This window comes from Scomber japonicus, chromosome 11 (assembly GCF_027409825.1).
Source record: "Scomber japonicus isolate fScoJap1 chromosome 11, fScoJap1.pri, whole genome shotgun sequence".
Classification (NCBI taxonomy): domain Eukaryota; kingdom Metazoa; phylum Chordata; class Actinopteri; order Scombriformes; family Scombridae; genus Scomber; species Scomber japonicus.
The window spans coordinates 17,150,144-17,166,673 of record NC_070588.1 but is presented as its reverse complement, the minus strand read 5'-3'; the positions used below and the strand labels follow the sequence as shown (position 1 = coordinate 17,166,673).

At 40.5% G+C, this 16,530-nt stretch overlaps 1 protein-coding gene across 1 annotated transcript; it reads right to left on the bottom strand.

The window, feature by feature from the left end:
* Window positions 1–675: 675 nt before the first annotated feature.
* LOC128367988 (WD repeat, SAM and U-box domain-containing protein 1-like) lies at window positions 676–16,005 on the bottom strand. The gene is made up of 11 exons (XM_053328701.1): window positions 15,608–16,005; window positions 14,962–15,149; window positions 14,110–14,196; window positions 12,223–12,316; window positions 11,651–11,684; window positions 11,497–11,537; window positions 10,995–11,101; window positions 10,374–10,387; window positions 7,581–7,794; window positions 1,234–1,368; window positions 676–1,115 (listed from the first exon to the last, which is right to left on the bottom strand). The coding sequence occupies exons 1-11, from the start codon at window positions 16,003–16,005 to the stop codon at window positions 958–960; spliced, it is 1,470 nt and encodes a 489-aa protein (XP_053184676.1). The 3' UTR covers window positions 676–957.
* Between the last annotated feature and the right edge of the window lie 525 nt (window positions 16,006–16,530).

Here is a 16,530-nt window from a genome sequence, read left to right as displayed (position 1 = left end):
AAAACAACAGGTCTGCTGACTCTTATTTTAGGAGGATATTTAATAATTGTCATGAACCTGAACAGAAGTATAAGAGCTTCTAAAGAAACCCTACAGTTCTGCATAATCACAAATAACCATCAGATTATGTGAGATTTGCTTAACAGTGGCCACTGGTGGTAATTATAGTACAGTATAATGGCTCATTGACTTTCCATCGATTTCTGGCTAAGTACAGTGTGTTACTGAAATGATTATCTGTGACAGGTGTAACCGTAGCAAGAGCAGAGATGAGTCATAATGTCAGTTACAAAGCAATATCTTTCCAAAGTTAGCTACAGTAGCTTGTTAGTCACTGTTAGCTACTGGTTATACCAGACCGAGTAAATGGCAGCAGTTTACAGAAACAAGCACAAGACTGGAAAAAAAAAGAGATTTAAAGTCTGTGTAAAGTAAGAATAAATATGTTTTCTGAGTTTGCTTTCTGCCGCTAGCTCGGCGGCTAGCTCGTTGGCTAACTCAGTTAACTAACTAACTGTAGACTGTAGTACTGTGCGCTAAATGTATTTATACTTCTACAGCAGCAGGGGTGGGTTTATGCTAATCATCGCCCACTAAATCCTGAACACAGAAATCTTGAAACACAGTTTGTGAAGCCTTGCTCCACAATTCAAATCTAAATGGTTGAAATGCTTTTTACACCTTTTTTAGAAATACATGTATGACCTATTTAATGTGTTTAGAAGAAAATGTTTGAATTCACTTTACACAATCTTTAAAGACAAAGACATAAAGGCATGTTTCTGAATAGGAACAGTTGTTTATTTGGTAAATATCTGCTTACTTTGTCAGATGTGATACTGACTGGGACCCTGAACAGAACTCTATTAGAATGACTGATAATAAGAGCACTTGGTATCAGATGAGCAGCTACAGTTTAATGATGAAGTACCTGTTTAGTGTGATTCTGAAAAGAGGCTATTTTGAGCTGCTGGATTTCCACCGTGCTATGGCCATCTTCAGGGATCTGTTGGGGGTGAGGAGTGTGGTCTGTAGGGGCAGGTTTGTCATGGGACTGGTTTTGTTCTTGCCTCTGATCCAGCTCTCGATGGACTCTCGCTCGTAGGAATATCCGTCTGTGGAGCAGGGACACATTATTACACCTTATATACACTCTGACATGAAGCATAGTTGTGAAGCTTGTGACAGTAAATGAAACAGAGAGGTAAATGTTTTGAGCATTGGTCGTCTGACCTGCGGCAATGACCGGCTCCTTCATCAGCTCTCTGGTGATTGGGCACAGAAATTCATCAGGGGTCTCTGAACCACTCTCCTCTGCCTTCAGGGCCTCAATTTTCCTCAGGAGACGACCGCGGAGGCCCACAGAGTCTGAGAAACCAGCACACTGTTCAATATTCTGTTCAGCACAGCGGGTGAATGACATCACATGTGGTGCAATGTCTTGTAACACTTCAAACTTCATGGCAAACTGCAGCAGAGTTTGTTTGTATCCAACATGTAACCATTCATTTGTCATCAAAGACTTCATAACAGACATAAACAAAGTCACCGTTATATTACTACATGTTACTGCAGTACGTCTTAAGCATCTTTCTGTGACAGTGAATCAGTGAGGTGACAGACACTCAGCAGAAAGCTCTCTGGTTTCTCCGATAAAACAAACGCAAGAAGATCTCCTCGATCAATCTGCACTGAGACACACAGAGCCAGACTCATTTAGTGCGTGATGATGGCTGTTTTACAACAGACGGATTGTCTCTCTCCAGTGGAGTTTGTGTGGGTTGTAGTTAAAAGTTGACACCTCTCATTATATCACCAGAAAATAAAACTCAGACAGTCCAAACGAGGAAGATCACTCTGCACACAGCTTCATGTCTCTGGCTGCTGACAGCACCCTTTGAATGCTGCAAATTTTATTTTCAGCTACGACTGAGGGATGACCTTTGCAGATTAGTGGTGTGTTGTTGTGTAGGGGTGCTGCCAAGTTAAAGTGATGCTCTTCCTTCCTGCATCCTTTAATCTTAGAGATATTTTCTCTAATATAATTTCATTAATCAACTTATTTCACATAAAGATAACATCCATATATATTTCATTCGGATTTTTTTAAGTATATCATGCAGGAAGCTGTGTAATTAGGGGTTGCCAAATCATAATAAGCTTAATTTAATCAGATAATGCAAGAGACACCTGAGCACAACAGAGGAAATAGGTGCAGCTAGTCACACAGAAACACATACAAACCACATCAGATACAATTACGTCTCTAAAAAAGGTCTAAAGTTAAAAGCTTAAAATCACCCAGTGGGATGAGACATTCAAGTCTTTCATCAGTCCTTCTTATTTCATGACATTTATATAGTGTAAAGAACTGAAGGCAGTCTTTCCAAGATCAGTATTTACTTGTGGGGTACCGAGATGTGTCACAATTTAGTCTGGGGATCAGTATTTTTAATTTGGAGGGGATGAAATATACTGAGGTAGCTTTAGTAGGATACTCTATAAACAAAAGTGTGTGATTCTCATATTATTGCTACGAGGAGCCCTATAATGAAATGCAGGTTGAAGCTGAAAATGTGATGGATTTTACCCTGCTCCAAATATACAGTATTAACAAGTCACACTGTTTCATTGGAACAATAGTCCAAGATGTCAGTATTTTACTTCTTTTTTTTTTTGTGGGGGGATTGTTTGGTTTCTTGGGGTTTGTTGCTGTAATGAGGGAAGTGTTTCTGAGCTTTAGTGAGGCTTACCAGTGATTCACATGTGCTGGGAATGCTTAATAAAGCATCTGGTTCTAGCTTAGAGTTAATGTTTGTTTGGAAATCATGTCACAAAATACCAAATTGAATTTGGGAACGGCCCATTAAACTATGGCTTAAAGTTGCTTCTGATGAATATGTGCCACATGGGAGAGACTTCAAATAAAATGTTATATGATGATGATGATATATGATACAACAATTCAATTAAACAACACGAAAGTCATAACACAAAACACATTACGTATGCACTAATAGGCAGAACAACATCACACTGTTCCTATTCTCACCATTGAGAACAACTATATATACTTTTCTATTGAGGGGCACTTGGCAGTCTGTGCATACAGCTGATTATCAATTATAAATAGACCTACACAACTGTCATCATCAGTATAGCCTCACAAGAATTAACCTGAAAAGAGAAGAAACATGATTGGGCGCGGTATGATTGCCTAGTGTGAGCGCGCCCTAAAATGCAGACAATTACTGTGCACTATAATAATGTCACTGCTGCAGGTGCAACAAGCCATACATACATAAATTCAATAACCTGCCACTTCTTATAGTAGCAGCACCATCACCAAGGCAACACAAATATGTATAAGCAATAAACTTAACAGCTGCAGCACACACAATGTAGCAGTTATTGATGTTCTCCTCTGCAGATTGAGTTGTACCTATAAGTGAGTTTTTTGTTGTTATCACATGTCTGAACCTCTGTGCTCTGTGAGGCTCTCCACAATCTGCTCAACGTTCAATTTCTCTGCTCATTAATTTAATGTGGAATATAACCCTCCACTCCCACTGTGCTCCTCAAATACTGATGTTTGCACTCTGCAGTTACAATAGGGATTGTCAAAACTACGCCATGAAGGTAAAAGTTCATAACCTAGAAGTCACCGCTGAGGAAGGAGCATTTTAGCTGCATGTACACCCAGCATGCTGATGGTTGTCAACATCGTGGGTGGTTCAACTCAGGTTACTTAATGCTTGCCGTGCTGCATCAAATCAGTGATCCATTAAGGTAGACTATAGATGTAACCTTTGCAATAATACTAACCATAACCAAGAAATGCCTTTATCCTTATTGTTATTATGTTGTGCATTATTTGTCCTGTTCAAACACTTTTTCCACACACACACATGGCTTATCATGTGACTTTTGTTCTTACTGTATAACTGATGCAAATTGAAATGTAGCAAAGTACATGTATACTTCAGATTAAAAAGTACTTTATATTATGTAAAATGGCAAAATCATTAAAAAAACTATTTAGTTACAGTAAAAGTAATTAATTACTTCCATCCCTGCTGAACCACTTCCTCCCATATGTCATAATGTACTGTACATTAGCATTGAGTTCTGAAGAAATCTTATCCAATTAAAAGGACGTAATCAGTCTCCAACAAACTGAAGAGATCTAATCAGCCTCTGTTGCTGCTGAGGACCGGCTGTTTCTCTTACTGCAGCAACATTTAATGTGAGTTTGTCTTTCTCCTGCACTCATTCATAGAGCAGGAAGTAGGGATGGATGGAGGGGAAGGAAGAAAGTATTCAAGCACCACATCATATGAAGACTGTAGCTCCTTTTTTTACCAAAACTAAGTGTCTTTCAAACCCTGAATGCAGCTCTGCAGACGTAACAATGTCACAAAAGATTACAGCGATCAATCATAATGACTTCTCTCCATGAAACATGTTCAACCTTTTAAGTCTTGTGATTCATCTTATACACTGCTCTTGGATAGAAAACCTGCATTCAATATCTCTATAGGGTAACAATGTGCGTTTTTCATGGCAGTTCTATATTGTCCACCTTACATTTAGACTGATAATTTGACAAGACGCTACAGTAAAACTGCAGATGAGCTTGTCTCCGCAGTAATATACTTAATTATATCCAAGAGAAACTTTTTTCACCTCCACTTACTCAAAGATTCATGAATATTTCATCCAGTGCGCTGGAATCTAATTTTCTGTGTGTGTGTGTGCGTGCGTGCACTCATTTGCACAAACGGCACACACGGAAAATGATAGTTGTTGGTTGCACAGCACAAAAAGGACAGGAGTTGTGGCAATCTGCTGTCTCCTCTGTCCTCATTCTAACTATAATGATGAGAGATGTCCTCCATACCAAACACACGCAGTGCAGGTTGGCATTACAGTTGACTTCTGCGTCTACTGCCATCCAATTAAAGCAGACACTACAACAGTCAAAAGGGTGAGGGGTGGGACTTTGATGCTGCTTGTTACATGATTACAGTTGGCACAAAGGACCCATAATCTACGGTGGCCCTGAAGGGCAAACGACAACGTCAAAAAGAAAAACGTGACGACATTAACAAAAACACAACGACAAACAGGAAGATATGCTCAAAATCTGAATAAAGGTACTCTATCAGACTGGGTAGGCTGTTGAAATCACCGCTGCCCTTCTTCATCACATATAGATATATATGAATGTGTATGTGTGTGTGTGTGTGTGTGTGTGTGTGAGAGCGAGAGATGTTTGTAATTATCTTTATGGTAATTATCTCCTAGATAACATTAACTTCCACCGCTCACTTTTAAGGCTAAATGTAAACTGTTTATTGTGGAAATGACAGTAGCTCCTTAAATTGTAATTATGACGGTTTCAGTGGAGCAGTGGTTATTAAATGTATATATATGGACTACTCACACATTCAGTGGGTCTGTTAGCTTTTTCTTTCAGTTTAATTACATTTCTCTTTGAACATAAAGCTATGTTTCACCTCCTCATCAGCTTCCATTAGAAGCTGTTGCTCACTTGGTAAGAAGTGTGCTCTGTGATCGATCCAATGGTCTGTATATGAAAGCCGTCAACACGCACGTATCTGAATGATTTAGACCTGGCTTGACATATTGGCATATTTTGTTGTTGTGTTTTTGTTAATGTCGTTGTGTTTTTCTTTTTGTTGTTGTCGTTTGCCCTTCAGCTCCACGCCAGCGTAATAATCAGAGTAAAGACAGCTTTTCAGGGCATTACAGCATTCAAGCTGCTTGTGAACGCTTGAAAGATGCCCCTCACAACTGTGTGTTTAAATAAGAATTCAAGACAGCAGAATGCTCAGCTGCAACTATCAATATTAAAATAGTAACGAGAAAGCAGCAAAGTGGACACATATCTCTGCCAAGGATACACAATCTAAGGTTAACAACCAGTAAGTGTGTTATTTCACCAGTAGCAACCAAAATAAAAATAAAAATAATGATTCATAATTATAATTTTCTACTCCAATATTTGCCCAGGTATACAATACAATACATTAATGTATTTGTATAATATATTTACAGTAGTATACACATACACACACATATACATGTACAGAGAAAATGCTTCTTGTTGGAAAGAAGCATTCACTCCCCCCCCCCCCCCCCGCCCCCCACTCCTGACGCTGAGTGGTTTCAAACAATATTGATGTTGGGACGTAAGCTTATTACCAAATACACAGAAAACACCAGCTGCCCTGACGGCTAACGGCTGGATTACTCAGCTTGGACGAATTGTGGCATTTGAAAAACTGTCATTTAGGCTGTCAAACAGAGGACAGGATTTTTTTTTTTTTACTGAATAACCCAAATGTATTATTGAAGGATCCCATAAACATCAATCAACAGGATATACTCCTCTGACGATTATTTTTAATATTATTTATTTAAAAAAAATATAGTGTCTCATTCTTGTGGTTCTTCTACACAAGACTGTTAAATAATGATAGAATACATATAGCTTTTCTTTCCCCTAATTATGGCCCTGCTGTTAACTCAAATTGCTACTTTATCTTCAAGCCCTCTTTATTGCTAATCATTTTTCTTGTCTTTTCCTTTTTTTCAATCTGTGTGACATAAATATCACGTCAAGTCATTTTTTATGTGAATAGCCCAAACTAAATATCACAAATTTGCCTCAGGGGGCTTTTACATTCTGTACAGCGATACATCCTCCTACTGTACATCCTTAGACCCTTGATTGCGATAAGGTGATATTCACTGTACATGTATGTGAGAGATCAAATCTCATAAAACATTAACTTGAGTTTTAAGTTTTTATAAAAGACCAATTGATTGCTGCCGAGTTAAGCAAAAGCAAAGATTTTATAAGTCTACCTGTGCATATTTATTTCTTTGTGTGTAAGTTTTATGCATCTGGACCAAGGTGAAAATGTAAAGTGAAGAGCCACATTATGATGACCTGGCTGACTTTCCACCAAATGTAATTTAAATCTGTTGAGCACTTTTCCTGTTAAATTCCAGACAAACAAACACAGGAAGATTGAAAACACACAGCTCCCTCGTTGAAGGTAAACCTACTAATGCTGATAGTTGTACATTTGGGATTGCAGCATGTACACCAAAGTCTACAGTGTGTTTGTCTACAGTACTGCGGGGGTGGGTTGGAAGGGGACTTTTTATTCTGTAGTTACAGTTGTTATAGTGACTTTCCACGCTGAGACCTTGGACAACCCTGTATCCACCAATCTTATTTTCAGAGGGATTATCATTGTTTGTGACGTAAAGGTCATCCTGTGGGGTTCTGTCCTCACAGTGTGATTTGTGTTTGTATAAGCGGACAGAAACGCTGCAGCTCCATAAATCAGATCACTATTTGGGAGTTTTGCAGGGGAATAAATCAGAGCATTGATAAAAGCGGCTTATATTATACTATCCAATTCAGGGTTGTCATATTTTAGGGTCAAACAAATCCCCATGAAAACACTGAATCCCACCATCCCCGTTAATGTGTTTGTGCTTCACACTGATGGACGTGACTGTGTTTCATATTCTGTTCTCACCGATTCCCAGCTCGGCCACTGTTCCCTTGTCCAGCTGGCTAAGCTCTGGTCCATCGATGTTGTTGGCTTTAAAGACGCTGATGAGCTCCTCCAGTCCTTCCTCACACAGCCAAGTCTGCACATCCTCCTCTGACCAATCAGCGAGCAGCAGCCTAGAGTGACCCGGCAACTTCCTTCCTGCAAAACACACAACAGGAAGGGAAGAAGTGCTTTGCTGTTACACCCCCCCCCCCCCCCCCCCCGCCCCCCGCCCCCCTTTTACTGTGAAGAAACTTAATCTGATGCAAACAAACGATTTCAAATGACACTTTTCCACAAAACTGACACACTCACTCTGCACTGATATGGAAGTGACAAGTACTTCCTGGGTACACACACACACACACACACACACACACACACACACACACACACACACACACACACACACACACACACACACACACACACACACACACACACACACACACACACACACACACACACACACACACACACACACACACACACAGGCATATATTAGGCTATTTTCCCTCACAAAAGGCAGAGTTTCAAAACTCCCTGAGAACATGCCTTCACATGCCTTTTCCACATAATTGCCTTCTTGTGACCAGTTATCTTTGAAAATACAAAAAGACAGACAAAAATCCAAAAATTGCAATTTACATCTTCAACAGCTTTCAGTTAAAGGTGCTATTGTCTTTATTTAGCAAGAGAAACACACCAGACGAGTGTGCAGGACAGTGAGCAGACTGGAGTAACAACCCTGGCTGACTGAGCGTGGAGTCTCCCAGTCTAGGAGACTGAGTCATGGAAACACTGTGCCAGAAGCATGAAAACCTCAGAGCTTCACTGCAGACTGGGACAGCTCAGACTGCACTGTTTAATTACTTGGGCAGATGCACATACGAAGCTCTCGTCATTTTCTCCATTCATTCTATTTTTTCTCATTATCAACAAGTCCCACGAAACGACCAAAAACAAACAATGAACTGATCCCACTAATGAGAATTGTCTGTGTATTCAAAGTCTGATATGGTTTAGTCCTCTGTGCTATAGACCTCCTTTGTTTTCCAGAAGCTGCATTGCTGCACTGGGTGACGCGTTCCTTCATTATGATGAAAATGAGCTTTGTAGTTTATCTTAAGTAAACACACACAGACCATCCTGCTGCTATAAATACTCACATACATACATAGCTCACAAAATGTGCATTCATTCCTGGCTGGAAATAGTACCCATCAAATGCACAGAGAACATCTTTTAAAATAGTTAAAGCATCAAGTGGTTTCGGTCCAATGTACATTTCAGACCTGCTGATATGTTATGAACCGTCCAGACCCCTCAGGTTTTTCAGGCTGCTGTCTCCAGGGTCAAAATTAATTGTAGATGAAGTGTTTCTACTGTATGCACCATATATGTGGAACAATCTTACTTAAAAAATAGAAGTCTGCTCCAACTTTTAAAATATAACCTGACAACATTTCTGTTTCTTTTACTGAGGGCATCTGCCACACACACACACGCACACGCACACACACGCACACACACACACACACACACACACACATACACACACACACACACACACACACACACACACACACACACACACGTCTTCAGTCTCTCTGGTTAAGACCTCTTGTCAGGTTGAAGTTGGGCTGAGCTATGCTGGGAATCGTGATATCACAAAACTTTATGAACTAATGAAAATGATAACGGGGTTGGTTAGTTGTTCCACTCTAACAAGTACAGCAACACAAACAGGAGAGTGAGTGAGATGTCAGACAAGTGCAGTTTATACCAAGCAGCAGCTACCATGACTTCAGTCTGAAGCCAGTGTACATTAAAGTGCAACACAAGCGACAGCCACCAGCTTCATCTTTGCTCCAGAAATACTAAATCAATCATTTTTTCAAGGAGTCATTATGATCTCAATCATTAAATTCAGGCCTTCACATAAGTGTGCTGGTGGTCATTTTGGAAATTACTGCTCTGATAATAAGATTTAAAGACTTATAGTAGCCTTGATGTCTGCCATGTAGGAGTTGATTGACAGCTGTTCTCTCCTGCACTACAGTGACTACATAATATTTCACTATGTTTAATGTGCAGTGTTGCTGCAATTTCTTACTCCATTTCATCTTGTTTTGTATCTTCTATTTTTTCTATTCTATGTCGATTCTACTTAACGTATGTCACTTGTTATATTGTTTTGTGCTTATTTAATATCTCGTCTTAATGCCTTTGTATGTCTTATATAAAGCACTTTAAATTGCCTTGTTGAATGGTGCTATCAAATATATATTAACAGATAAACTTGTCTTCACTCATGTTTGATAAAAAACCACAGTGACTTTTTTTTAGGAAGCTAATGAGAATTTTATATTTGGAATCCATTTTTAATGATTCATTAGGAGCAAATGGGCTGAGAAAGTGTTGAGAGACATACTGATGCACTGACAGCTTTGGTCTCCTCATGGGATTTGTTGACAATAAGAAAAATATTGAATAATAGCCGCCTTTAAAGCCAGACAGTCACTATTTCATTTTGGGTTTTTTTTTAGAATCCTCATTAGCTTCACCAAGGCTTTTTATAACCATATACACACACCACAAACACACAATCACACGACAAGCTCTCATACACACTTTACCCAAACACCTGTTCTCTAAACCATTCTCACTCAAGCAGTGCATGTTAAAACAAAAGAGCGACGGTTACTATCTTAAAGACTACTGTGAAGATTTCTTAAAGGCAAAACAGAGTGATGAATTTCTTTACCTTGGCACGCTGCCTGCCTTGACTCAGCTGCTGCAGAGAAAAAAAACATAAAAGGGAACAACTTTAATATATGAAAAGAAAGACAGAAAGAAGATTAAAGGAAAACAGAGACAGAGAGAGAGAAAAGAGTTGAAGACATTAAAAAAAAAAAAGGCAGATCTTCATGGAGATGGAATTTGCTTTGTCAACGTCAACCTGACTAATGGCAGATGGGGAGCTGCCCTGATGAAGCTTCAAGGCCTCCAGATGTCTGAGGATTAGACCTTTTCATTTAGGATTCCAAATGTTGTCTTTCATGTTAGCTTTTTTTTTTTTTTTTTTTTTTTAAAGAGGATTCACCTCAATAACAACAGCTCTCTGAGGATCTGCGATAGTTTGCCCTGCTGCACCGATAAACATCAATCATAATTCCTCCTCTAGGCTCTGCAGCCAGACAGCAATACACATGTAACAGGAGCTTCTGCTGCTGGCTGGATAGTTCCCAAAACACTCTTTTGGGAGGCTTTGGTGCTCCAAATGGCTTCTAAGCTTTGGACCAGTGCTAACAATCCGTTTTGGGGGAGAAAAAAAAAAGGAGTGATTGTGCATTTGGAGGCACAAACCGAAACAACTCTTCACTCAGCACTCACCGGCTCCAATATCTCCATCTCCTATTCTCCACATGTTCACTGTTCTGTCCATGGAGCCGGTTGCAATCCACGGCATGGTGGGAGACAGGGCAACGGCAGTCACACACCTGCAGGTTAAGGAAGAAGAGGAGCAGGAATAAAATGTGATGGGGTGTGTATGACTGTAGACTGAAATGGGCACAGGAAGAGATCAGCTTTAAAAGTCAGGTTCCTCTCTACCCTTCAAAAAAAAAAAGTCCAGTCTTAGATGGTACAGTATCTTAAATCCTTTCAAGCACTTCAAAGCACTCTGCTGGTCCCCACCTGCAGAGCCACTTCAATGACTGTCTGTAGAGAGAGTGCTGGAGAATATACTATTGCATCACTGCACCCAGCGTTTCTGAGAAAAACTAATCAAGCAAAAACCACACATTTGGATCTGAAACACGGGGACTCCTGTTCTGCGCCTTGTCTGATAGCTGTAGAGATTGCATACATACAGGTGGGAGGTCTGCTCATTTACCTGTCGTGCTGTGTCAAAGTATGGAGCAGGGTTCCTCGGCTCTGTAAACAAAACAAGAATGTGTGGCATTTCAATGTTTACAGAGGCTGTGGTTTACTGTCCATGTTTAACTAAAGCAGCAAAGCTAAATAGTGTTTTTACTGGCTTGACTTACCGCATCATATACTGCAACACTCTTATCCACTGATCTGTTGAATAATTAACAGAGTCAACAAAGTCAACTTCATTTGCAGAATCCATATCCATGCATTTACATTATAGAAAAATAATGACAGGAAAAATGATTCAAATGTTTTCATCTGATTGCAAGAAATAAAACACAGTTGAGCATTCAGTTTGTTTGAATTAAAGCTAGGAACAGCAGAAGGGTAGGCCTACTGAGAAGGGCCCAACCAGAAGCTAAAACACAACAAAATACACTCCTCCTGTGGCTGACTGAGGGAACAGCACGGTCAGTGCTCAGCAGTGGCATCTGCTGTTTACAACTCAGTCAAAAAAGGAGCATTTTAAACATGTAGGATAGATTCATTTAGAATTCAATCCTCCCAAATGAGCAAATGATTTCACAGCAAATAATAAAAGCTCATGACATTGAGATACATTAGCCTGGCAGGCGTAAAGGTCAATATTTAGTTGGCAACAGAGGAGGTGTTTATTAGTGCTGCTCACTGATGTGAAGAAATCAAACAGTGATTTATGTGTTTGAGTGAGATGAGACCGTCTTACCCTGAAACGACTAACTCTCCATCAAAGGAGAAAGCACAAGACAGAACTGGAGCTGACTGGCTGGTGAGAGCGTGAAGCAGCTTCACGACACATGCTGTGGTCATTAACACACACACAAATGCAGAGAGAGAGAGAGAGAGAGAGAGAGAGAGGTTAGAGTTCACATTAAAATTGTGCTGCAACCTACTTCCTGCAATTTGTCCGTCCACCCCCCTAAAAAAGACTTCAATTCAGACACAGACACAGACACAGACACACACACACACACACAGACATACTTTTGGGCATCATTGTCTCTATCCACTTGTTTCCCCCCTACAGCGTGTGACGACCCCCCCGCTCCACTAGGAGCTCCTGTGTTTTTTGGTTTGTTTAGCAGGATCCAGGTCAGGGCGGAGGTTCGTCACACCTGGGCCTGGTGTGGTTCTGTATAAAGCTGCTGTTCCATCTACATGGAACAGCATGTGTGTATGTGTTCCACGGCGTTTCTCGCTCTCTTCCCCTCGCACTGCAGAGCGGATGTTTTGTTTTAGTTTGCTGACACACGTACACACATCCATCCATTCATGCCTACACCACTGAATACTGATTTCCACGTTTCTTCTTGTTTTTATGATCTGTAAATAAATACTTTCCCGTAAACGGTATTTGCCGCAGCCTATGAGGCCGGGCTGTGACAAGTATGATAACAGCAAACTTTCTGTCAATAACTCTTCTTCTGTCTTTTTCTCTCTCTTGCTGGCTTGCAGCTGTGCCACCTGCTGACAGCGGCTTGGAAACAAAAGATTTTCTTTTTGGCAATAACGCTGTGTCGCTCGATACTGTACAGAGACGCTTGTGAGGGTAGACTCATAATTTATTGTGCAATCATGCTATGTGCCAAAACCAATTGGTCTATTGTGGCAATTAAATCATCACCCTGTAAGCACACATGTATTATATCAAACCCTCCCCTTTCCCTATTAAAGTTGAAACATGTTTTCAGTCTCTTTGGGAGGCTAATTTGCTATTTATATAAATATGTATGATATGATGTAAAACACCAGTATGACTGTGCATGAGTAAAAAAAAAAGAATTGCACTATTAACATTAACATTTAAGATTTGAGGTCATTTCCTTTAGATATGGAGCCATCAAATTATGAAAGTAGGCAGGGACATAACAACAACACATGAATGTCAGCTTTGCCTCCCTGAACTTCACTTGAGTCTCCTTCTCATAAAGAGTGGAGGAAAGGTTCAAGCATCCACTGCACTCACCATGAAAACATAAACGCACATTTGACAAACGAAAGCTCAGCAGCAGCACAGCACCTGAACAGCTCTATTTAAAAGAAATAAACACTGACAGACATTGTTCTGTGTCCTTCTACAAGCTGCTCAGAGATGAAGAATCCCCAGTGGACCGCAGCGGGTCACAAGCATGTGGGACACACAATGCATCTTCCCCCAGAAACAGCCGTTACCATGGCAACACATCTTAGATACTAACAACACAGCGTTTTCATGCACTTAACATAAATACAGTCATTGTGACGGTACTAGAAATGTTCTTGTTGTGTTATCAGTTGGACAAGATATAAACGTCTCTATGGATATATGCACCTGACACACACACACACACACACACACACACACACACACACACACACAGTCCTCTGCTGCTGCTATATTTCACTAGAATGTCTCAAAAATGATCCATTATTAATGAGTCAGTCTGCAGCAGATTTATTCCACACACTAATAAAATCCTTCTTTTCTGCAGTGAGATTTCAAGGTTAAAGCATTCAGCTCCCTCAGTCTCTCCTTCTTTCTCTCTCATCCTCTCATGTGCGATGGGGTGAGAGGGTTTTCAGTTGAGGCAGCGGGCAGAGGGGATCAGCCTACCTGCTCCTTCACGCTGGGAAACGATCCATATTTTCAGTTGGCTGTCCTGTCCACAGGAGGCCAGTCGAAACTCCACGCAACAGCCATCTGCAGAGCAAAAAAACACACACTTTGTGAATGTTTATGCTTGAATGAATCTAAATCCTGCAAGACAAATATCATCTGACGGCTTGTTTGTGAAGTGTAGAGAGCTTCTTCTACACTGTGTGTGGCATAAAAAGAGTGTTTAAATTCTATTCAGTAGTAGCAAAGAACAAACACTGTGAATGTCAGTTTGTTCAAGGATAATATGAAACTCATACCTGTGAAAATGTGAAAACTACTTTTTCCTTAAGGAATAAAACTGTCCACAGTTTGGACTGTCAAACTTCTTTTTTTTGTTTGTTTGTTTGGTGCAATTGATCAATATTGCTTGGTCTATAAAGTGTCATAAATAGCAAGAAATAATGAGCAACAGTCCAAAATGTTACCTTTACTGTGATAAAAAACAACAACTGAGGAATACAGCCAATTATCACATTAGATGATGAAACCAGCAATGTTTGTGTTTGTTAGATCAATGATAAAATAATGAATTGATTATCAGAAAAGTTGTCAATTTCCTATCAAGCAGCTAATGAATTGATAACTCATGGTTTCAGCATTAGTCATAGTGTGTAAAATGTAATTATTTCAGCATCATGAAAGAACTTCCATTCATCAATCTAGTCTTTGTGGTAACAGCATTAGCAGGAGGTGGGTATCTCAAAACCTCAAAAACAAAACTATCTGCATGTCAAGAAATCACTAGTGATCACATAATGGGAAGAAAATATGTTGATTTGGCTGAACTGACCCTTTTAAAACACTCACCAACTTTGAACTGGGGTGCGAATTTGCAGCAGGTGACCCCCAGGTCGTGGGCGTCCTTCTCAGCATGCAGGAGACAATTGTCCACGTCCCAAAGTTTAAGGTCTCCATAGGTGCAGCCTGTCACAAACATCTGGCCACAGGGAGAGAAACAGCAGGCCACTACACTGGCCTCGCTCACTGCACTGCATCTGTGAGGCCAAATGTTCAGATCATTTACAATATGAAGACAGTGCAGTCAAGACAGTGCAGTCAACTTCATTAGAGGCTGTAGCTCCTGTCAAAAAACTTGTCAAGCTGGTGGAGCTCACTGAATGTCATTAGTGTCTCTAAAAATGAGTGTATTTAAAAATAACTTAAAACAATTCATTGATTATTAACATAGTTGGCGACTCATTTGATTCAATTTAGTTTGCAACTAATCGATTAATAGTTGTAGCTCTACACTGAACTGAAGCTTTTTAGTGTTATGCCAGTAACTACAGTACACCTATATTTTCCTAACTTATCATGATTATTATATTTATTGAAAAATAGTTGATTTGAACAGTTTCATGTGCTTTAACTGTCACTCAGAGCCTTGAATTCGACTGGAAACTAGGTCTAGATTGCTTTTATTGATGTTGTATATCCCACTGTCACACTGTACCTGCGTAATGTCTTAGAGGGGAGGTCCCACAGGGCCACGGTGCCATCACAGGCCCCGGCCAGCAGCAGGGAGGAGTCAGGCGACAGTGCGCACACTCTGAGCGGACTGCGGCCCGGATGCTGCAGCACCGCGGACTTCTCACCTGTCTCCGAGCTCCACACGATAGTCGATCCGTCTGTGGAGCAGCTGAGCAGGTAACTGCCACAGGAGCTGAAGCAGCAGCTGTGAACACCGTAGCCATGGCCCGACAGAGGAGAGAAGGGAAGCTCCGTAAAGTCTGCGGTGTTATAAACGCGCAGGGTTTTATCGATGGAGCCGGTGGTCAGCAGAGACGGAGAGAAGGCGCAGCAGCTCACCTCGTCTGTGTGGTGTCGTAGACTGTAAATCAGTGACACCATTTTGTGACAAAGATGTATGTTGGCTGAGGAGAGGGAGCAGCTCACACACAAGGTGGCGCAAAATGCTCAAATATCCGGTGTGTGAGACAAAATCAATGAACAAACTGAGGCAGGTGACAACAAACCTGCTCACCGTGAATCATGGAGGGTTTCTCTCCAACTTCTTCCTGTCCAGGCTTTATGAAGTGTGTTTATCGCCACTTATCAGTCATGTCATGTGACGCTGAGTAATTGTGAGTTACACAAAGGTCAAAGTCGAGTTCTCCTTTTTGTGTCTTTTTACTCCGAGCAGTGGAATAAGCAGCTGATGTAAAACTGATACCACAAAGTAAACAATAGCATTACTTTAGCAAAGTACTAAGTGTTTCAAGTTCAACCAACAAAATGTACGTGGAAGTATCAGAAGTTAAAGTACTCGTATCCTATACTGGCAACACAGCCTACTAGATTATAATTATGTGTAATGTCCAAGCAGCACTTTAATGTTGTTTCTGGTGATGGTGTGAATTTTAACAGCCTTATATG

Coding starts and splice junctions, on each gene's coding strand:
- LOC128367988 (XM_053328701.1), bottom strand. CDS start 16,005: ATGGTGTCACTGATTTACAGTCTACGACACCACACAGACGAGGTGAGC. Junction 14,197..14,961: donor CGCACCCCAGTTCAAAGTTG/GTGAGTGTTTTA, acceptor TTTGCTCTGCAG/ATGGCTGTTGCGTGGAGTTT. Junction 11,685..12,222: donor GGAGAGTTAGTCGTTTCAGG/GTAAGACGGTCT, acceptor ATTATTCAACAG/ATCAGTGGATAAGAGTGTTG.